Raw genomic sequence first — 23,130 nt, 5'->3', positions numbered from 1 at the left:
ACTAAAACTTTTTCCGTTATGGATGAGGAACATTGCGACTGTTGCAGTAATTTCAAGAAACAGTTAGAACTCCCTACACTCTTTCAGAAGCAACAGGGGTGGGAGATTTGAAACATTAAAAGGTTTAATCGAAACAGAAATCTAATGAGAGTTATTTCGATTATCTGTTTTTTAGCACGGCAAGCGTTAGCTCTCGAAATCACGATGAATCTGAGCTATCGATAAATAAAGGAAATTATGTAGAACTTTTGGGTCTCTTGGCAGAAGAAACACCATCCACGAAAGATCGTTTGACATCCGTTTGAATATTTAAGGGCACTTCCTCTGACACACGGAATGAATTAATGTCTTGTATTACGGATGTTGTTGAAGGACGAATTTCAAGTGAAGTTAAAAATAGCCCTCTCATATCAGTACAAAGCGACAGAACAACGGATGTCTCAACTGGAAGTCAAATGATTGTAATTTTTCGTTTTGTAAATAACGAACAAGGAGAAATACAAGAGAGATTCGAAGGATTTTATGATGTACGCAAAGACAAGTGCGCAAGCCGTAACCACTGTTTTCTTGTAAGTGCTAAGCAGTTGGAATGCTGGTAAAAACAAATTAGCGTCGCGAACGGCTGCAATGCAATGGCAGGAAAAAATTACAGTGACCATTCCATTTTGAAGCAATTATATCCTCATGCTCTCTTCATCCACTGCTACGCACATGTGTTGAACATAGCCCTGCTCTGTGCCTGTAAAAAAAAAATTACGCAAGTAATAAAAAATCTTAAAGATTTCAAACATTTTTAACCGTTACAGTACAGAAATGTTTTGAGGCAAATGGAATTTAAACTACCAAGCTCTCATAAAACTATTATTCTTCACTGTATAGACCTGAGACAGCATTTAATGATGCGATAAATGATGAAGTGTGGGATTATAAATCTTTACATAAAGCAATTGGGCTAAATAATATACCGGATGATCGGACTTTTCGTTTTCTACTGCAGCTGTACAGATCGATTTCCCAGCGTGAACGTACAGTGTTAGACATATTGCAAAGTAAAACTGTGAACGTAAGGAGCTGTAAGCTCGAAATTGAATTAAGGCTGTTGTCGGTTTTTGTGCCCAGTGCTGATACTTCTCAATCAAGTACCTCCTCAATTGGCCTCACAAGAGCTGAGTGCACCACATTTGCCAACAGCACTTGGCAGACCCAGGCAGTAACCCAGCCAGTTGCTAGCCCAGCCCAACAGTGTTCAACTTCAGTGACCTGATGGGATCTGGTGTTAACACTGTAGCAATTTATGGGAGAATGTACAGCAGTTTCTTACACCCTCAAAAGACTAAATCTCATCTGCATTTGGTTTTTTTAATGCTGTTCTAATATTACAGCAGTACTTGCTTGTGGGAAAATTTCAAGCAGTAATTTATTCCATATCATTCCATTACTTATTTCTAATGCCTATTGTAAAACCTACCTCCATGGTTGTCAGGACAACAATTTATTTCCACCTGCAGTAATTTCTCAAACACCTGCACAACTTGCTTCCCTTCTTTACCTTTTAATTTAGGGCTTAGGCGAATTTGGTATAAAATTATACATGATCACAAAATAATCTGAAACCTTTATAAATCATCAATAATGTTTCAATCTGAGAGATCAGCCTACCATAAATTGTCCAAACTTTGTATTATATAACGCCCCCATGTGGGAATGTTTTGTGCGTGGGTTTTTTGGAGCCCAGGATCACATATCTCAATACTTATCCAATGATACGTCTTTTTTGAAGCTTTGAAATGATCAGTGTCATTTGTGCGAGCTGTATCCCTTGCTGTGGCTGATGCCATGATCATAGCTGTTCTGTTATTTTGTAGAGGTTCTGGCATTATATATACTCCAGAGATAAATTATTTTTTCTTTTATGATGAATATCAATACCTTTCCCACACTACCTTTACTAGCTAAAGCCAGTTCAATAGTATTCTTCTGTTTTGAACTTCACAGGCTTTTTATCAATTCATTTGGTATGGTGTTTTGGCAGTGTATGTTAGTCATATGTCATGTTTCAGCGTATGTTTGTGTCCCTTTCAGATGCCAGTTGCCTGGGTTAAAAATTATTGAACATATTAGACCCAAGAAAACTGGTCTTCTTTCAGATTGCATGCTTGGTTAAACTTACAGGGTGCTTATCTAGGTTATGTTTTGTCCTGGCTGATACTATATGCTCTGTATGACCCACTATCACTATGATCGGTGATGAAATTGGTGATCCATATTCAAAACACTGCAGTGAACGGGAAATAAAGTATAATTTTTGAAAGATTCCTTAATTAAATTTTTGTTGACATTAATAAACGATTCTGTACCAGTTATTTGCCACTAAACTTCTAAAAGACGCAGTATAAGTGGTACAGAACTTAGAGATATTTGCTCATGGTAGCCTATGTAGGTAAAATATGATAAGGAGATGGAAGAGGTTCACAGGGTCAAATTCTTGGCATTACAGGTAGATGATAAATTCAGTTGGGAGTAGCATACCACCGAATCACTTAAGAGCCTAAACAAACCATTATTTAAAATACAAATGTTGTCAGACAAGGGTGATATAAAAAGCTGGCTTACTTTGTGTACGTTCATAAAATCACACCATATCAGACCTTTTTTTATTTTTTGGGTCTAAGGTTTCAGAAAACATTATGAATTACTTGTTGTGTGAATTCAAAGACATTCTGCAGACACTTGATTAGTAAGCTGAGAATACTGTTTACTGTTTCCAAGTGTATCTATTCCTTAACAAATTTGTTGTAAATAATGACTCTGTTTCCCAGATCATCATCTCAGTTCCTCAAATCAGTACTAGAAATAAAAGTAATCTTGATGAAAATTTAAAGTCATTTACTTTGGTCCAAAAATGTGTTCATAGTTGAGAAATGCACATTTTCAGTAGCTTGTCACCAGCCATAGAAAGTTTAAATACTTATGAAGTTCAGTTTAAGGAAGTGTAAAGGTCTTATTGGTGCCCAACTCCTCCTCCTCCACCCACAGAATACAGCTGTCAGTAAGATTTATTAAGGTGTTCCTTGATGTGCTAATACCTGCACCACCAAAGCAGCAGGAACAGCAGTCACTGTCCACTGGAGATCTTTTCGACCTGTTGTTGTTCAGCCATGCTGTAGCACAACCACAGCCGGAACTTGAGTCTCACCTAAGCTAGCAGAACACTGTTATTCGCCAATACATACAATCTGACTGCAACTGTGTCTAAATGTGAGAATGTCAAGCTAGCATGCCACAGTGACTTTGGTGTTGCCATTGAAATAGACAATATTCAGCGTCTTGGTACTAGACTGCAGCATGTGTGGTACAGATGGGACAATTTTTGTAGTATGATAGAGTTAATACAGAGAAAGGTAAAGACTGGATACAACCCATTGCATACTCCTGTTAACATCAGTATGTTACAGGGTGGGGCATAAATTGTTGATATTTATGGAGAGGCAGTGCTCAAGTTAAAATCTGTGGGCACATTCATATACATTAAACATTCCAGTATGGAGAATTTAAACAAACTGGACAAAGCTTTAATGATCATGCCAACAAACTAAGCTGCTGGCATCCTTATATTAGGGCCCCAGAATGTGACTGACCATTTGCATGAGCACAGTGTGAATACAAAACAATTAAAATAATGTATAAATGCCTATGTTCATCCAACACCAAATCTGCATCTGAAAACGTTATAAGCATAAACTCGGGGGAAACTGAATGTACTGTAGGAATGCCTATGTTTTTAATTGCACCCATAGGACTGAATGCAATTCAGGCTGAATGCAAGGCATATAGACAGCTATTATTCGGGCAGTACAGGAGGGTGAAGGGGGGGGGGGGAGACAAAAAAACTGAATGTATGTGAGAGATGATATATTAAAAAAATTATGATATATTAAAAAAATTACTTACTTTTTTGTACTACCCTCTCAACAATTCAATGGTAACTTTCATAATGAAGAAAGGATCAGGGTCTTTTATGAATAACAATAGTGATATGTAACAAATTAGCTTATAGTTCATTATCATTAACAATATGTTATTTATCATGCAAATAAAGTATTGCTTGTATAAGCACATATGCATTTTATCACTAACAATAAACTTAATTTTACAAAGTTATGTACAAAAATATTTTGCTTCATAAGAGATTGCTTATTTGCACGGATGCATTAAAAAAATCACCCTATACGTGTGTGAGGGAGTGCATCTTTCTTACTTAGCCAATGTCTTTTCTTGCTGTTTCAGAATGCATTCCTTATGATCCAAGATCACTTTTCGTGGGTTCAGAGGGATGGCATGCAGAAGATCATCCTGCATATCTACAAAAATAACAGTGGTATGTATTCTCTCTCTCTCTCTCTCTCTCTCTCTCTCTCTCTCTCTCTCTCTCTCTCTCCCTCCCTCTCTCCCACCCCTCTCCCCACCCTCTCTCCGCCCTCTCCCCACCCTCTCTCCCCTTTTATATGTGTGTTCTGCTGCTGCTTGGAGAGTAGATTTTTTTATCTATCCTACTACCTATTTTGCTGGTTGTCCCAGTACCTTTGTTAAGTACGCTGATGTAGATTGAAGCATTAGACCGATGTTTATAAAATTCTGTGGGGGGGTGTTCACCATATAGCAAGTGACAAAACTTTAATTTGAGTGGAACTGATATATATATATATCATTAACATCAGTTGAGGTTACAAAAGCAAACAGTTTCCAAATGTCATCTTGCATTTCTCACTAGTCTGAAATATGTGCTATGTCAGTTCACGTAGATTGTTGGCTGGAGCCTGGTGTAAAAGTACACACCTTCCTACCTCATCTCAGGCATGCTCTGTGGGTGAGAAATTGGGAAACTGGACAGACCATTTAAGGATCCATACATTCATTGAGGCTTTTACGCTGTGAACTGCAGTGCTGGATCTTGCATTTCATCGCATTTTGTACCTTCGTGTTTACCATTCTTACCATATACTGCCCTCCATTCAAAAATTACCAAATCAGTACTTTTCTCATATCCAATAGCTCCCTGTACAAAGATCCCAGAAGTGGAAAGGTACAGGTCTCAAGAATCTCTGCTTTCTGTGACACTCCACCAAATTCTTTAGAGACACTGCTGCAAACAGAAGTGATACTCATCACTGAACATCGTGAATGTCACTCAGTGACCCAGTTTACTCTGCCTCTACATCATGCACGTCTCTTGTCAGTGGTATGGTGTCATCTTCAAACAACATGTGGCAACATTACACACACCCAACAGCCACAGTGTACTCACATCATTTGTAGGAATGGCTTTCTTGCATATTGTAAATAAGCTTGCATAAGATTGAAATTTTAATCAGCGTGTCCTACCATCAAGAAAATATTGGACCACCAGTTTGGTAGTGTTCAGTACGTGTTCACAGTATAACAGTTTCCATTTCCATCAGTGTAATCAGCCCTCCCATCTATGTGTGGCATTTTCTGAGATCCTCTGAGATCCTGCATGTTGTGCCTAATTTAATTTGCTATACCTCTGTATTCTTACCTATGTTATCATTAGCTAACTTTGATTACCTGCCTGCCAAGCCTGTTTTTATTTTTGTAGTTTCCTGTCTATTTTTACTATCTTCAAATCATAAAGTAGTTTTGGATCTTCACATTCTGCACAATATCTGTATTATCTCATAAAATGTACTCAGTTTTATTATTTGTTCCATTTGATCTTTGCCAGGCACATTTTATTTTTCTTCGGGAAGAATATGTTGAGGACAAACATGCTATTCTATTCTCCTCAGCAAATTCTAATAATGTATTAGCTCTGCCATGTCTGTAATCATATTCTAAGATTCCTCAAGATTTCCTCTGCCTTTCACATTAAAATCCCCCATTGTCACAGTTTGGAATTTTGTTGGTCATTATCTTCTGCAGCTCTTCTTAGAGACCGTCTGCTTCTTCAGCAGAATATGAGCACATTGATGTTTAAGCCTGAATACTTTCGAGGAAATGTCTTTTGTTTATTTTTAACCACTTAATATCATTAAGATCTTTTTCTTTTTCGAAACTATGTTCAAAAAAAAAAAATTTTTTTTTGTTAATAGAAAACATCCTATAATAAACGAAATTACATACAGATACATAAAAAGATGTCTTTTAAAGCTCAAAATAATGATTACAGAAGTTTGGAAATCACTCATAGTAAAATCATGAGTACACTCATGCACTGGACTTCAACTAAAATATCCTGAAACTTGAAGTCATTTTTTAGTTTCTGTGGAGCTCTGAAGTATGACCATGTATTTCACAATGGTTTCCTGTGAACATTAATCTCTGAGGAGCTTGCTGGCGCACAGTGGATGTATTTATCTCTTACCACTGGCAAGCACTTGTTGCTCAACTGATGAATTAGGGAAGGAAGGATTGTGTTTTGTACTGTGTTTTTCCTAGGTTGCTCTGCCAGCAGTGACTGGGTACAGTTGTGACGACACAGGGTAATCTGAGCTGGGGCCTGCCCAGTGCCACCAGATCTCTTCTACTGTAAACTTCAGGGAAAATCGTTAGGTATGGCAGCAGAAAATTGCTGATTTCGAGAATGGGGGCCTTTTTCTTCCCTCCCTGGACCACGAGGAAGGTACACACTTCTACGAAGAAAGCCTCAGTCTCAAGGTGTGCTATGTGCTGATATGCTGTTGAGATGAATGGCTGTTGAGGTAAAACAATTTCTATTGAGTAATCTCTGGCACAACTGCTGCCTGACCACCCCCCTCCCCCCCCTCAGTTGTATAAAGCTTCCTCAGACACATGGAGCTCTTTCTGTGTTAGTATTTGTTTATGTAATGGTTAGAGGAATCTGTATGGCGTGATGTCAGTTCATATCTACTCCTGATGGGGCAGGCGTAGCATTGGGTAGTACCTACACACTCCCAATGAAGAGAGCTCACTTGATCAGTCCAGCTGAGTCTCTGAATTACAGTAACAGGACACTAGTCTGCTGTAACACTTTTATTGGAATCAAGACAGGAAGGGGAACAACTGAGAAGGTTTCCCCTTTCTATGTTCATGAGATGTTGGAGGGCATTGCTGAGTCCTTAAAAAGTGTTAAATAATTTTCTGCTGAAACACTACTTGCCAAAAATGCTGTATCAAACTAAGTATCTACACTTCTGGAAGACTTAAGTGACTATCCTTTGTGGGTGAGTTACTTAACACCCTTAACTTCTGGAAAGGTGTGATTACATGCTCCAATACAATTGACAAGGACCTTAAGGACTTATCTGAAGAATGGAAGAATGGAAAAATATGGGTGTCACAGAAGTACAGAACTATATATGGAGAGTGAGTGGCACATTGGAAAAACTGTAACATTTATTGTAACATTAAACAGTCTGGGATAACCTGCACATATTCTTGCAGGCTATATCCATCTTGAGGTTCGACCATCATATTCTCAGCCCACTATGATGCTTCAGATGTAAAAGATTTGGTTTTACAACTGTTGTTGTTGTTGTCTTCAGTCCTGAGACTGGTTTGATGCAGCTCTCCATGCTACACTATCCTGTGCAAGCTTCTTCATCTCCCAGTACCTACTGCAACCTACATCATCCTGAATCTGCTTAGTATATTCATCTCTTGGTCTCCCTGTACGGTTTTTACCCTCCACGCTGCCCTCCAATACTAAATTGGTGATCCCTTGATGCCTCAGAACATGTCCTACCAACCGATCCCTTCTTCCGGTCAAGTTGTGCCACAAACTTCTCTTTTCCCCAATCCTATTCAATACCTCCTCATTAGTTATGTGATCTACCCATCTAATCTTCAGCATTCTTCTGTAGCACAACATTTCGAAAGCTTCTATTCTCTTCTTGTCCAAACTATTTAATGTCCATGTTTCACTTCCATACATGGCTACACTCCATACAAATATTTTCAGAAATTACTTCCTGACACTTAAATCTATACTAGATGTTAACAAATTTCTCTTCTTCAGAAACGCTTTCCTTGCCATTGCCAGTCTACATTTTATATCCTCTCTACTTCGACCATCTTCAGCTATTTTGCTCCCTAAATAGCAAAACTCCTTTACTACTTTAAGTGTCTCATTTCCTAATCTAATTCCCTCAACATCACCTGACTTAACTCGACTACATTCCATTATTCTTGTTTTGCTTTTGTTGATGTTCATCTTATATCCTCCTTTCAAGACATTGTCCATTCCGTTCAACTGCTCTTTTACAACTATGGCATGTAATAGGAGTGCTACATGTGGAAATTGTGGGGGCTCAGGTCATGATTTGACAACTCTTGCACACTTCCTCCAAAATGTGTAAACTGTGTGAAGCAGGAGTGTGGGGTTTATAACAAGGAAAGAAAAATTCAGGAGTTGAAAGTTATAAGGTACATACCCTGTGGTGAAGATAAAAAGCTTTCAAAGCTATACAACCTCTGGTGTATGCTACTTCTTTTCTAATCTGCCCTTAAGAAGCCAGATTGCAAGTGTAATGCCTCCACACAAACCCAGACCGCAGATTCAAGTGAGAGCACATGTGGTGGGAAAACTACATTTGAACCCAAAATCGTTTGGAAGCTGTCTATGAAAGACTTGGAACCTCAGCCACATACCACTGCACACCATCGGGAGCCCATTAGGCCATACTCTGTACTCGTGCAAGAAATTCCTTCCTTATGGCAAGGGAAAAGTCACACAAACTCACTGGAAATAAAATACCATTGGATCAGCGAGCACTCTACCTTCAACATGGTTATTTTATGGTTGAAGATACTGATAATCCACATGGAGGAACTGGAGACCTAGGCACAGACTCCTCGGACTCGACATTTGTTTTCTGGGAATGGTGTTGGTGAATCTAGAGTTCCTGAGGTGGGGCTGGTAAGTGCTGCAAGTCCTCTGTCACTGTAAGCTCTGGACATGATACAGTGACCACCATGAGGTGCAAGAAATTCCTTCCTTATGGCAAGGGAAAAGTCACACAAACTCACTGGAAATAAAATACCATTGGATCAGCGAGCACTCTACCTTCAACATGGTTATTTTATGGTTGAAGATACTGATAATCCACATGGAGGAACTGGAGACCTAGGCACAGACTCCTCGGACTCGACATTTGTTTTCTGGGAATGGTGTTGGTGAATCCAGAGTTCCTGAGGTGGGGCTGGTAAGTGCTGCAAGTCCTCTGTCACTGTAAGCTCTGGACATGATACAGTGACCACCATGAGGTGCAGTGGTGGAATGTCGTGTGTCACAGGTAATGGGGATCTTGGCTTGGCCCCATGTATTAGGAGGATGGGAAAAACCCCTCTAAGAAAAGTCCTCAATCTCAAGGTGTGCTGTGCACTGATGGGATGCATGGCTATTGATGTGGAACAGTTTTTAGCAAGCAACCTCAAGGGTACCTGCCGCATCTCAGTTGTATAAGGCCTACCTATGTAAGTGGGTCTCTGTCCAGGTGGACTTTTATTTCCCTAGATGCTTGTAGGACCAGGATGGATCCCTCGAAATCCTCTCTTCTTCTTCCCAGCGGAGAGGGTGGGCCACTAAAAACACCCAATCGAACAGAGGACTCTTATCACCAGTCCTCTAGACTTGGGAATCATGCAAAGTCTTTCTGGTAACAGAACACTTGCTAGTGGCCAGAATGTGTTTCTTCTAGTTTAACAAAAAGAGGGCAGCTTTGAGGAAGTGTCACCTTTCTACAAACATAAAGGTTTAGAGGGCATCAATGGTACTTTAAAATCTGTCAAGCACTTGCGAAATGAGACCAGTTTTAATCTGCCATGAAGTTTCAAAGTGGGACCTTGTTGGTAGAAACAAGTAATTCCCAACAAGTGAACAACATCCAGAAAGCTTAATGCCTCATGAAGTACACAATTGAAAGTGAACTGCACAACACCCTTGAATTACAGCAAAGGTGTTGTATCTTGCAGGGATCCAGCTGACATTACCCAAAAAGAACTGAAAGCTGAGTTGTTGATGTACAAAACATAGTGAAAACGGTGGGCTATGATCTTGTGGAATCAGATTCATTTATACTGACTGTCAGCAGCACAAAATGTTCAGTGTGTGTTAAGGCAGATTTCTTCTGCCTCAGTGTGCAGTCTTATTTTCCCAATCCTATGTGCTGTTTTAAGTGCCAGCTCTTTGGGCACACCACCTTAGGATGTAAGGGAGAAGCCACCTGTGGCAAATGTGCTAAGACTGCCCGTGAAGGAGTTGGTTGCTCATTTCCAAAGTGTGTAAACTGCTCCAGGGATCACCCTGTCTGGAGTAAGGACTGCAGTGTCTTCCATGAAGAAAGGAAGTTACAGGAGATCAAAACAGCTAAGTGTATCATATATACTGAAGCAAAAAGGGTCAATAAGGGTATGCAGCCCCTGAAGTTCACTACCTCCTTTGTGTCTGTTCTTAAATAGCCAGTTCAGAATGCTGCTACACAAATGGAGAGTGCTTGTGTTAACACTACGCCCTGTGTTTGTCAATGCACTTGTGCTGCTTCTGTTCCTTCAATGCCCACAACTTCACCCAAAACACAAGCTGCAGGATTTCTGGTAAACACAGTCGTTTGCCAATAGCACCACTGCAAGTTGCAGGGGTCCCTGCCCCTGAACAGGTTCAGACTGGTCCACCACACTACCACATGGGTGGCTGTGACTCTGAAATTCCCCATACATAAAAACAAAGGCTAAAGTAAAGAATCAGCTGCCAGTGGAGATGGGAAGCAAGCAGCCTGATGATGTTGAGATCACTATCTATGACACCTCTCAAGACACAACCATAGAACTGATGGACCTTAATGTTGACAAGGGTGCACGTCTCGCCTCAGCAGTGACTATCCACCCACTATGGGCTCACCTCCACAGTGGAAAGACATGGTGAAAATGCAATGCCCCTGTTCCATATTACAGTGTTAATGTGTTCAGCACAAGTGTGTAGGAACTGACTCTGTTAACACAGGAACACCCCCCCCCCCCTTCGCTTTTGTTTGCAGGAATCACATTTTGTAGCATGTGATGTCCCGGTACTACGGAGCTATACACTCCATAAGGATGATCTAAATGGGGAAAGAGCAAAGGAAGAGGTCACTATCTGTATCAATAATGTTCTCTCCCTAGTTATTGACCTGCAAGCAGTTGCAGTTGAATTTTGTGTGTGTCAAAGGGACAATGTTTGCACACTATATTTACTCTGCATGAGGCAATTGACTTTGAGGCTCTAACAGATCTTATAGAACAGCTCCCTGAATATCCCTTTTTCTGGGCTACATCAATGCCAGTTATCTATTATGGATCTTGAGTTATATTTATCATAGAGGTTGAGCCTCGGAGAACATGATGTCTTTGGAGCTGTGCGTTCTGAATACAGCAGTCTTACTCACATCTCGGCTACTACTGGCTCATCCTCAGCATCAGCACCTCTTTCTGTTCTCCTGCCCTTGAAGACTCAACCCAGCAGGAAGCAACTGATGACCTTCCTTTCAGTGACCTCTTCCCACTGTGGATCCACCACTGGATGGTGATGCTTGACCAGAAGCCATGAAAATGGTCAGCAGGCTGTTTTTGAACACCCTGACAGCATCTAGGAATGGGTAGACCACATCACACATGCGATCCATCATGCCGCTGATTTATCCATCCCAGAGTCTTCTGGTCATATTGGAAAGCAACCTGCACCTTGGTGGACTGATGCTCTTTAACAATTTAAATGCCACCCAACAGCAGATAACCTCCCAGTCTTTAGAGTCATGAGGGCCAAGGCTCGGTGTTAAATTAAGGACAGCAGGAAAAGGTCATGGCAAGCGTTCCTGGACTCTACCATCCATTCCATTTATTCTACAAAAGTATGGGAGACAAGCTGCAGGATTTCTGGTAAACACAGTCGTTTGCCAATAGCACCACTGCACCACCTCGCTCGGTTGCTGTTCCTTATTCAAATGAATGAGTGTTACAAGAAATCCCATTCCAGAAAAAGGAGCCGAAGATTTTGTTAAGGATGTTTTTTAAACAATTATTAAGTGGTTTTCAGAAAATGGCACGCGAGATCCGAGTGCCTCAAGGCTTTACTGTAAGTAAGCCATGGATTACTAAGGGAATTAAGATATCGTGTACGAGGAAGATGAAATATATGGACAGGTCAGAATAAGTCAGGATCCTACATTACTTGTTTACTGCAAAAGATACTGTAATATTTTAAAGAAAGTCATTAAGAAGTCAAGAAGCTTCTGTGTTCTGACAGAAATTAATAATGCAGATAGTAAGGTTAAAACTACACTCCTGGAAATTGAAATAAGAACACCGTGAATTCATTGTCCCAGGAAGGGGAAACTTTATTGACACATTCCTGGGGTCAGATACATCACATGATCAAACTGACAGAACCACAGGCACATAGACACAGGCAACAGAGCATGCACAATGTCGGCACTAGTACAGTGTATATCCACCTTTCGCAGCAATGCAGGCTGCTATTCTCCCATGGAGACGATCGTAGAGATGCTGGATGTAGCCCTGTGGAACGGCTTGCCATGCCATTTCCACCTGGCACCTCAGTTGGACCAGCGTTCGTGCTGGACGTGCAGACCGCGTGAGACGACGCTTCATCCAGTCCCAAACATGCTCAATGGGGGACAGATCCGGAGATCTTGCTGGCCAGGGTAGTTGACTTACACCTTCTAGAGCACGTTGGGTGGCAGGGGATACATGTGGACGTGCATTGTCCTGTTGGAACAGCAAGTTCCCTTGCCGGTCTAGGAATGGTAGAACGATGGGTTCGATGACGGTTTGGATGTACCGTGCACTATTCAGTGTCCCCTCGACGATCACCAGAGGTGTACGGCCAGTGTAGGAGATCGCTCCCCACACCATGATGCCGGGTGTTGGTCCTGTGTGCCTCGGTCGTATGCAGTCCTGATTGTGGCGCTCACCTGCACAGCGCCAAACACGCATACGACCATCATTGGCACCAAGGCAGAAGCGACTCTCATAGCTGAAGACGACACGTCTCCATTCGTCCCTCCATTCACGCCTGTCGCGACACCACTGGAGGTGGGCTGCACGATGTTGGGGCGTGAGCGGAAGACGGCCTAACGGTGTGTGGGACCGTAGCCCAGCTTCATGGAGACGGTTGTGAATGTTCCTCGCCGATACCCCAGGAGCAACAGTGTCCCTAATTTGCTGGGAAGTGGCGGTGCGGTCCCCTACGGCACCGCGTACGATCCTATGGTCTTGGCGTGCATCTGTGCATCGCTGCGGTCCGGTCCCAGGTCGACGGGCACGTGCACCTTCTGCCGACCACTGGCGACAACATCGATGTACTGTGGAGACCTCACGCCCCACGTGTTGAGCAATTCGGCGGTACGTCCACCCGTTCTCCCGCATCCCCACTATACACCCTCGCTCAAAGTCCGTCAACTGCACATATGGTTCACGTCCATGCTGTCGCGGCATGCTACCAGTGTTAAAGACTGCGATGGAGCTCCGTATGCCACGGCAAACTGGCTGACACTGACGGCGGCGGTGCACAAATGCTGCGCAGCTAGCGCCATTCGAAAGGCCAACACCGCGGTTCCTGGTGTGTCCACTGTGCCGTGCGTGTGATCATTGCTTGTACAGCCCTCTCGCAGTGTCCGGAGCAAGTATGGTGGGTCTGACACACCAGTGTCAATGTGTTCTTTTTTCCATTTCCAGGAGTGTATATGGAATATTGTCAAAGGGGAGATGGAGCAGCCTGACAGTGCACAGCAAACCATAGCAATAAAGCTAAATGATGATGTTGTCAGTGATAATTCACAAGTTACAAGTATTTTTAACAATCATTTTCTGAATGTAGCAACAAAAATAAGGTTAAAGGGTTTAGTTGAAGAAACAAAAAAAATGTTAAAAATGTCATTCCCCAGGACTGTAGGCCTTTAGAAATAGCACCAACATCCTCCACTGAAATTAAGGGAATTTATAACTGAAAAACAAGAGCTCATGCGGTGTTGGAGTCTCTAACAGAATTTTGAAGTGTTCTGATTTAATAAGTGGAGTCCTTGGCAATATATGTAATGCTTCGCTGACACACAGAATTTTTCCAGACAGATTGAAATACGCAATTGTCAAACCTCTTCGTATGAAAGGGGACACGAGTGTCTTAAATAATTATAGACCAATCTCATTGCTGACTTCATTTGCTAAAATTTTCGAAAAAGTTATGTTTTCAAGAGTAGTCTCACATTGTATTGAAAATAATTTACTCAGCATGTCACAGTTCAGATTCCAGAAGGGTTACTTGACTGAGAATGCTATCTACACATTTGCCCATCAAACAATACAAGCCATAAATAACAAATTATTGCCAGTTGGTATTTTTTGTGGTCTTCCCAAGGCATTTGACGGTATGGATCATGTCACTCTTAGAAAAACTCAGGTCTTATGGAATTGAAGGCTATACACACAGCTGATTTGAATCATACTTAATTACAGAAAGCAAAAATTTGTGCTGAATAGCACAAATAATGTTGGGAGGGTGGTAAATTCTACTGAATAGTGAGTTATCACAAAGGGAGTCCCACAGGGTTCAATTTTAGGTCCTCTGCTGTTCCTTGTGTTGGGTTGAGTCGTTTGGGGAAGGAGACCAGACAGCGAGGCCATCGGTCTCATTGGATTAGGGAAGGATGGGGAAGGAAGTCAGCCGTGCCCTTTCAAAGGAACCATCCATACATTTCCCTGGAGTGATTTAGGGAAATCATGGAAAACCTAAATCAGGATGGCCGGACGCGGGATCGAACCGTTGTCTTCCCGAATGCAAGTCCAGTATTTAACTATTGCACCACCTCGCTCGGTTGCTGTTCCTTATTCATGTGAATGACCTCTCACTTAATGTTCAGCAAGCGGAACTAGTACTTTCTGCAGATGACATGAGTGTTATAATAAATCCCATTCCAGAAAAAGCAGCAGAAGATTTTGTTAAGGATGTCTTTCAAAGAATTATTAAGTGGTTTTCAGAAAATGGACTCTCCCTTAATTTTGAAAAAACTCACTATATCCAGTTCTGTACACAGAATGTAGTTATACCGACAATTGATGTAGCATATGAACAGGGCTCAGTAACAGGGTAGATTTCTTCAAATTTTTGGGTGTTCACATTGATGACAACTTGAACTGGAAGAAACATATCACTGTGCTTCTTAAACAATTAAGTTCAGTTGCTTTCGCTCTTCATACAATCGCTAGTCTTGGTAATAAACGAATCAGCCTCCTAACGCACTTTGCATATTTTCACTCAGTAATGTATTATTGAATAGTTTTCTGGGGTAACTCACGACTTAGACATAAAGTACTGATTGCACAAAAGAGAGCAGTGAGAATAATTTGTGGTGTTCACCTAAGAATGTCAGGTACACATCTTTTCAAGGAGTTATGTATTTTAACTGCACCATCAGAGTACATATATTTGCTAATGAAATTCGTTACAAATAATACATCTCAATTTGTGAAGAACAGTGATATTCATACATATAACACTAGAGGGGAAAATGACCTTTCGTATCTGTTATTTAAGATGTCAGTTGCTCAAAAAGGAGTACATTATTCAGCAACAAAAATATTTGATCATTTGCCCAACAACATAAGGAAAGACGAAAGGATGTGGGTTTTAAGGGAGAGGGTCTGTGTATGTGCGGATGGATATGCATGTGTATGCGAGTGCATACCTGTCCTTTTTTCCCCCTAAGGTAAGTCTTTCCACTCCCGGGATTGGAAGGACTCCTTACCCTCTCCCTTAAAACCCACATCCTTTCGTCTTTCCCTCTCCTTCCCTCTTTCCTGATGAAGCAACCGTTGGTTGTGAAAGCTTGAATGTGTGTATGTTTGTGTGTCTATCAGCCTGCCAGCACTTTCGTTTGGTAAGTCACATCGTCTTTGTTATATATATCTTATTCTATCATATCAATAAAATAATTGGGAAAATGATCTACGGAACATGCCATAACTAAAACTAAACTGTCTTCAGAGCAGAATTTTATGCAATTTTGCAGGCACTGGAGCAAATGAGACATTTTTCAAAAGCTAAATCCCTTGTATGTTAAGATTGTCAAAGTGCCCTTCACTCTCTACAATGGTAGTACCCAGCAGATACAGTAGTCCAGAATATCCAGCATGCCCACTTGCATCTACGACTGGGGAAGGAGATGTCTTTCGGGAAGTGGCAGACAATAAGTTCCATCTATTAAAGCCTACAACATGGTCGTAGTGTACCTCCTTCCAATCACATTGGCAGAATGAGGTACCCCTTATTCATCTTCGCATAAGCCGCACAGTATGTCCAGAGACACAAGCTTTTCAGTTGTGTCACCTGCTCTGACTCGCAGTGCCCTTCAGAGACTCTATGTGCTGTATGCTATCCATCCCTTAGTGCAACAGGTCCAAGAAAGCTGTCAGTTGCTCACTCTTCATGGAGCCACTATGGTATTTATTTGGGTCTGTGGTCATGTCGGTCTGATGGGAAACAAGCCTACTGATGCTGCTGTCAGGGCTGCAGTCTTGGTACCTCGGCCCACTGGTTCTTAAACTCCCTGCGATGATCTCAGTGTCGCCGTCTGTCAGCAGGTGATGTCACTTTGGCATCACCACTGCCTCCCTCCATGGGAACAAGCTCTGGGAAATAAAACCCACCACAGCGTCTTGGACGACCTCTTCCTCTTGACCCTCTCATTGTGAGGAGATCATTTTAGCTAGGTTGCTTATTGGGCACTATCTTTTTAGCCATCGTCATTTGTTAAGTGGTGCTCCTTCACCCCTTTGTGCTCATTGCCCACAACATTAAATGGTTTGGCATTTCCTGATGGAATGCCCTGTCTTTAACCACTTACATTCCAATTTGTTTACTGCCTGAGTTATTGGCCATTTTAGTGAATGACGAACAGGCTGTCGACCGCGTTTTACTTTTTATCCTTCATAACGATATGGTGAAGAACATTTAATCTTCAATTTAGGATCTATGTTTCTCTGTGGCATATTTTAAGCTTGATGCAGTACAAGAAAATATATACTGAAGAACATTTAATCTTCAATTCAGGATCTCTGTTTCTCTGTGGCATGTTTTATGAGCGTTTCTCCAAGTAATCATTTTTAGCAGTCTGTCCTTCCATCAATTGGGCTTAACATGTAGTAGCTTTTAACTTCTTTCTTCATCTTTGTGTTCTACAGTTATGACATGGACACTATGTGACCCTCATTGTTTTTGCACACTAAAACAAAACAGCACTAAGGATTCTTGTAAAATGCTCTTTGTTTGTTTTTGGATGACTTTGCACTCTTGTACATTTCCTCCAATCTTACAATGACAATAAAGCAACAATAGATGATGTTGGAAGTCTGTGTCAATAAAACTGGATTTAGTTTCTCACAAGAGAAGACTATTTGCATCAGTTTTAAGTGTGCTCATCAAAGTTTTAATCAACCAGAGTTCACAGCGGGGAACAACATTTTGCATTTTAAGGTCATGATGTGCACTTTGGTGTTAGTACTTGACTCGAAATTAACCTGGCGTAATCACCTGAAAGACCTGCAAACAAAGGGCTTCAAACAGATTGAATATTTTGAAAAGCCTCGGTGGAAAGTTATGGGGTGCTTACAGGTCCTGCACACTTCATTTTTTCAGATAACATTATTTCCTACCTCAAAATATTACACGCTGTCCACCGTGAGGTCGTTTGGAAATTTCCTGGAGCCTGTCTGACCAGCCCAGTTAAGTGCAGAGGCTGGCGAGCTATCATTCTGGATTCAGCAGTGCCTCCTTCTGGCTTGACAGGCCCTGAAAATTTTGGCATTGCCTCAGTCTTTGGCATTTGGTGCAGCTATTCAGGAATCAACCCCATGTAACTAAGCCATTCAGGTTATGTGCTATTGACTGTATAAAGGATCTGGATATATCAGATCTTTGAATACACAGCCAGGGATGGAACAAATTGCTGCCTTGGTCTCTCCAGAGGCCCAAAGTGATTTTAAGCTCGATGCAGTACAAGAAAATATATACTGAATGTTATGCTTTTACAACTCTGTTTTCTTCAATTTTAAAATAGGCAGCACTGTTTTATCATTGTTTATATGGATGGATAGCAGCAAGAGAATACACTTGGTTATTAAACTGTTTTCTGTGGTAGGGTTTTCAAAGTGTGCCTTATGGAACAATTTACCAATAATGTTGTGGAATTATAAGGCATTATGATGGCACTGGGGTGCATTCAAAGGGATCAGAGTACAAGGTTTTTCATCTGTTCTGACTCAATCAGTACACTACTAGTGATCCAATAAATGTATCCAGAAGACCAGTTGATTCTACGTTTCATGGCCCTTTACAGTGGCTCAAATATCGTTGCAAGAAGGTGATCTGTTGCTGGATACTTGGACTCATCGAGATACGGGGAAGTGACATAGCCTACAAAACAATCAAAGAAGCATGTTGTGCAACACTGTCTCATCAATGTGCTGTCCACTTACATGCTGTCATCTAATTATCTGAAAACACATTGTGCATCTGTGGAGAAACTAAACGGTTGGAGATCAAAGAAAACAAACTGCGGTACTCAACTCGCCATACAGGCATGGTGAACTTTGTGCCAATCTTACCAGTGGAGTGTCATTGACTGGAGTTGCATTGTCTTCAGTGTGAGCCCAAATGACCAGTGAAGACTTGCCTGGAGAGTGGTGGGATACCAACCTGGCTGTCACCCGCCATATGACCTGACAACTGGATGTGATGGTCTGGGGTGCCATTTCTTTTCATAGTAGGACCCATTTGGCTGTCATCCTTGGCACCCTTAGAGTTTAGTGATACATCGATGATATTCTACGTCCCATTTTCTTGCCCTTCATGGCAGGCTCTCCTGAGCTTACATTTCAGCAAGATAATGCCTCCAGAATGAGATTTTTCACTCTGCAGCGGAGTGTGCGCTGATATGAAACTTCCTGGCAGATTAAAACTGTGTGCCAGACCAAGATTTGAACTCGGGACCTTTGCCTTTCCCGGGCAAGTGCTCTACCATCTGAGCTACCAAAGCATGACTCACGCCTGGTACTCATAGCTTTACTTCTGCCAGTATCTCGTCTCCTACCTTCCAGGAGGAGAGCTTCTGTAAGTTTGGAAGGTAGGAGACGAGATACTGGCAGAAGTAAAGCTGTGAGTACCAGGCATGAGTCGTGCTTTAGTAGCTCAGATGGTAGAGCACTTGCCCGCGAAAGGCAAAGGTCCTGAGTTCGAGTCTCGGTCGGGCACACAGTTTTAATCTGCCAGGAAGTTTCAAGATAATGCCTGCCTGCATACAGTAAGAGAGTCTACTGCTTTTCTTGGTGCTTGCCAAATCCTACCTTGGTCAGTAAGGTCACCAGATCTCTCCCCAATTGAGAATGTATGGAGCATTATGGGCAGGGTTTTTCAAGTAGCTCGGGATTTTGATGATCTAACATGCCAATTGGACAGAATTTGACAAGATATCCCGCATGAATACTTCCAACAATTATGTCAGTCAATTGGAAGCAAAATAACTGCTAACAGAAGGGCCAGAGGTGAACACAATATTGACTTCCTCAATTTGTGAAGCTCTTTCTCATGGATAAATCACACAATTTTTGCGAAACTGTAATCTGTAACGGTATTTGGCCAGTGTAGCAATTAATTCTTCATAGGAAACATTTTGTGTGTGTGTGTGTGTGTGTGTGTGTGTGTGTGTGTGTGTGTGTAGTTTTAGTTTTAATGGTGCAACACTCTAGTAAATTGTATGATATGTGGTTCAAACTATGTGAACAACTCATTCAGGAAATGGCATAGTTATACCACAATATTTTGAACGAAACAAGGCAACTTGCTCCAACTGTGATGCATGTGTCAAACTCATGTAGAGAAGAGGATCATACAAAGACAGTTGGGTAATGGGTCGCACAATGTTACCCACTGTATGGGATGACCACCATTTTGTCTGAATGACTGTAATGGATTGCCAGATTCACCTGCCGTGTTTGTTTGTTGCTGCGTCACTGATTTGATGTCACCTTCCCTTTTGGAAGATGTACCAGTGTTAAAAATGAATGGAATTGGACTGTCTTCCATTGATGAGATAGTGCAATTACAATTGTCTGCATTGGACACATGAACACTGCCTCTGGCAACCTGATGATAAAAATTTTATGTGCATTTGGATTAGTTCCACTTTAAGCAGTCCTGCAAGTGACAACTGTCTAACACTATTCCACTGACAACCAGCAATTACCAAGTGAGATGGTTTGACACACATCATATCAGGAAGGCTTTAGAGCCCAAGCTACACATGCCTGGTTGTGTATGGTGAACAGTTATGTTCACCTCTTCTTTGAAGAGTGTGTGATATATACTGAACATATCTTGTTATGGATGATCAGAAACTCCACTGATGATGGTATGTGGGCTCAGTTGTAGATCATGTGGAGAGAGCATGGAGGGCCCCATTTGATTCCTTGCCAAGACATTTATAGGATCAGTTTGTATAATTTGAGGGCTTCACACCATACTGTATTCTCAAAACTATATTATTATGTACAGTTGACCAATCCTAATCATCTTTGTACTGTATTATACTTAATATGTGGTATAAGTATCTTCTCAGTTTATTGCATAATTTTTGATGCTACAATTTTCTCAAACATTAGAGTGCCTTCATTTTCACCTCAATTGTGAAAATTTGAGTCATCTTGACTTGTTTTACCTTTATTTTCCATTGTGCTCTTGTTCATGTCATTCACGTTTGCTCCCATATTACAAGTGAATTGATTATATTCCCAGGCAAGAGATGGTTATTTACGATTTCTTCTGCTAGACATAGCACTGTTGTTTACTACAATTTTAGTTTATTATGTTCTCAACTTTCAATTAGCTCTCTAGTGAGTTTAACTTTAGTGTATCACAAATTGACATTCCTATGTAGGCTTATAATAGCATATCAATACCTATTCTCTTCAATGTCATTCATGCAGAAGTACAGCATGAGTTGCAAAAAAATAAAAAATAAATTCTTATATGGATTTGGTCAGCATTCAGGATTTTACATTGTGGTGTTATTTTCCAGGAGCTCTTCAAACCTTGTGCTGTGTTCTCAAGTTTGAGCCGTATGCCTCCAGGTGTCACTCAGTTTGCTTGTTATGCAGAAACAGAGCATGATCAAACTGACAGTGGAGGTGTATATTGGTGCTGAACATGCTAAGAGTTGCCTGTGGTGCCACGAGACACAGTCACTAATTATTGTAAGAAGATGCTTTAGAATGGAGCATCACAAAGCTCTTGCTTAAGGGAAAGGCTATAAAAGCATGGTATGATTTGTTTGTGGAAACAGGCTGTGTGGCACTTCGAGAGAAAGGGAAAGGTCACCCATGGAAAGCAGGCTCTCGTGCATCTGGGAAAAAAAATTGTGTATGGCTGGAATATCTGCCATGTGACAAGAGGAAGCCACATGGAGCATCTGTAGAAAGAAAGTTGAGGTTCTATCAATTTTGCAAATAAGAATAAATTACATCAAGTAAGTAAACCAACTGGATTATTTAATGTTACTTTTAGGTAGCTAATTTAGAATAATCCTTTATTATAAAAACTTACTCACAGACATAGGTAAAAAAGATTGAAAGCTCTACAAATTTAAGAATAGACAGAGGTATGGTGTAGACATACCTATGAATTATATGATAACTGGATTCTGATATTTCAAATTTGTTTGCACTAGACAGAATTATGTTAGTGTTCCAATAAGTCTCCAGTTGGATCATTATTGGCATACTTACATAGACATGAATAGTGGTACAAAGACAAATGCAGAATAGAGCACACAACTACAGTACTGTATTTCAAAGTATGGCATTTCTAAAAATTGGGATTTATTTTCAGTTCCAGCCACTTAAAATATTTATACATCACAGCTGTCATCTTGTTTAGCCACAGGCACAAACTACTTGTCAGTACCTAAAAAAGTATGTGCATGAATATTAATCATTGTGATTTTCATGTCTTTTCAAATATTCATTCATTTTGTCCATTGTTGTTTTCTGCTGACAACTGTGTCTAATGCATCCCAATTAAGAAACCACAATATTGCAAGGCTTAAGAAATAGAGCAGTTAATTCTTTATTAATAACATAAGAAGATGAATGTTGTGACTCTTCAGTTGCTCCCAGTGTACTTCATGACAAAATACTTCACCTGTATTGGTTTTGTCATTAATAATAATTGCTTGTTGCTGTAGTATACAGAAGCAGTTCATAATAAACTAAGGTGACAAAAGTTATGGGATACCTCCTAACCTCATGTTGGACCACCTTTTGCCCAGAATAGTGCAGGAACTTGACATGGCATGGACTGAGCAAGTTGTTGAAAGACCCCTGCAGAAATATTGAGCTATGCTGCCTCTATAGTTGCCCATAATTGTGGAAGTGTTGCCATTGCAGGATTTTGTGCACAAATTGACCTATTGATCGTGTCCCATAAATGTTCGATGATATTCGTGTTGTCTGATCTGGGTGGCCAAATCATTCACTTGAATTGTCCAGAATGTTCAAACCAATCATGAACAATTGTGCACCAGTGACATGGTGAATTGTCAGCCATAAAAATTCCGTAGTTGTTTGGGAACGAGCAGCCCTTGAATGGCTGCAGATGGTCTCCAAGCAGCTGAACATAACTAGCAACAGTCAGTGATCAGTTCAGTTGGACCAGAGGACCCAGCCCATTCCATGTAAACCCCATGCACACCATAATGGAGCCACCACCAGCTTCCTCAGTGCCTTATTGAAAACTTGGGTCCATGGTTTTGTGGCATCTGTACCACTCTTGAACCCTACTATCAGCTCTTACCAACTGAAATCCGGTATCATCTGACCATGCCACAGTTTTCCAGTCATCAAAGTGATATGGCCACAAGAGGGCCTGCAGCATGTCGTGTTATTAGCAAATGCACTCATGTCGGTCATCTGCTGCCATAGCCCATTAATGCTAAATTTTGCCACACTGTCCTAACAGGTATTTTTGCTGTATTTGCACATTGAGTTCTGCCATGTTGTTTGTATCCTAGCACTGACAACTCTATGCAAATGTTGCTGCTCTCAGTCATTAAG

The 23,130-nt window shown here is 41.1% G+C and overlaps 1 protein-coding gene across 1 annotated transcript in view; it reads left to right on the top strand.

Moving 5' to 3' along the window:
- Nucleotides 1-21,421, top strand: part of LOC126285114 (uncharacterized) — a 455,226-nt gene extending 433,805 nt beyond the window's left edge. The window contains exons 6-7 of the mRNA XM_049984437.1: nucleotides 4,288-4,378; nucleotides 21,099-21,421. Of these exons, the coding sequence (XP_049840394.1) occupies nucleotides 4,288-4,378; nucleotides 21,099-21,190 (183 nt within the window). The 3' untranslated portion in view covers nucleotides 21,191-21,421. The remainder of the gene's footprint in view (nucleotides 1-4,287; nucleotides 4,379-21,098) is intronic.
- Nucleotides 21,422-23,130: the final 1,709 nt, after the last annotated feature.

This window comes from Schistocerca gregaria, chromosome 8, assembly GCF_023897955.1.
Source record: "Schistocerca gregaria isolate iqSchGreg1 chromosome 8, iqSchGreg1.2, whole genome shotgun sequence".
NCBI lineage: Eukaryota > Metazoa > Arthropoda > Insecta > Orthoptera > Acrididae > Schistocerca > Schistocerca gregaria.
Note: the sequence above shows the minus strand (reverse complement) of the source record. Positions and strands in the feature narration are given on the sequence as shown.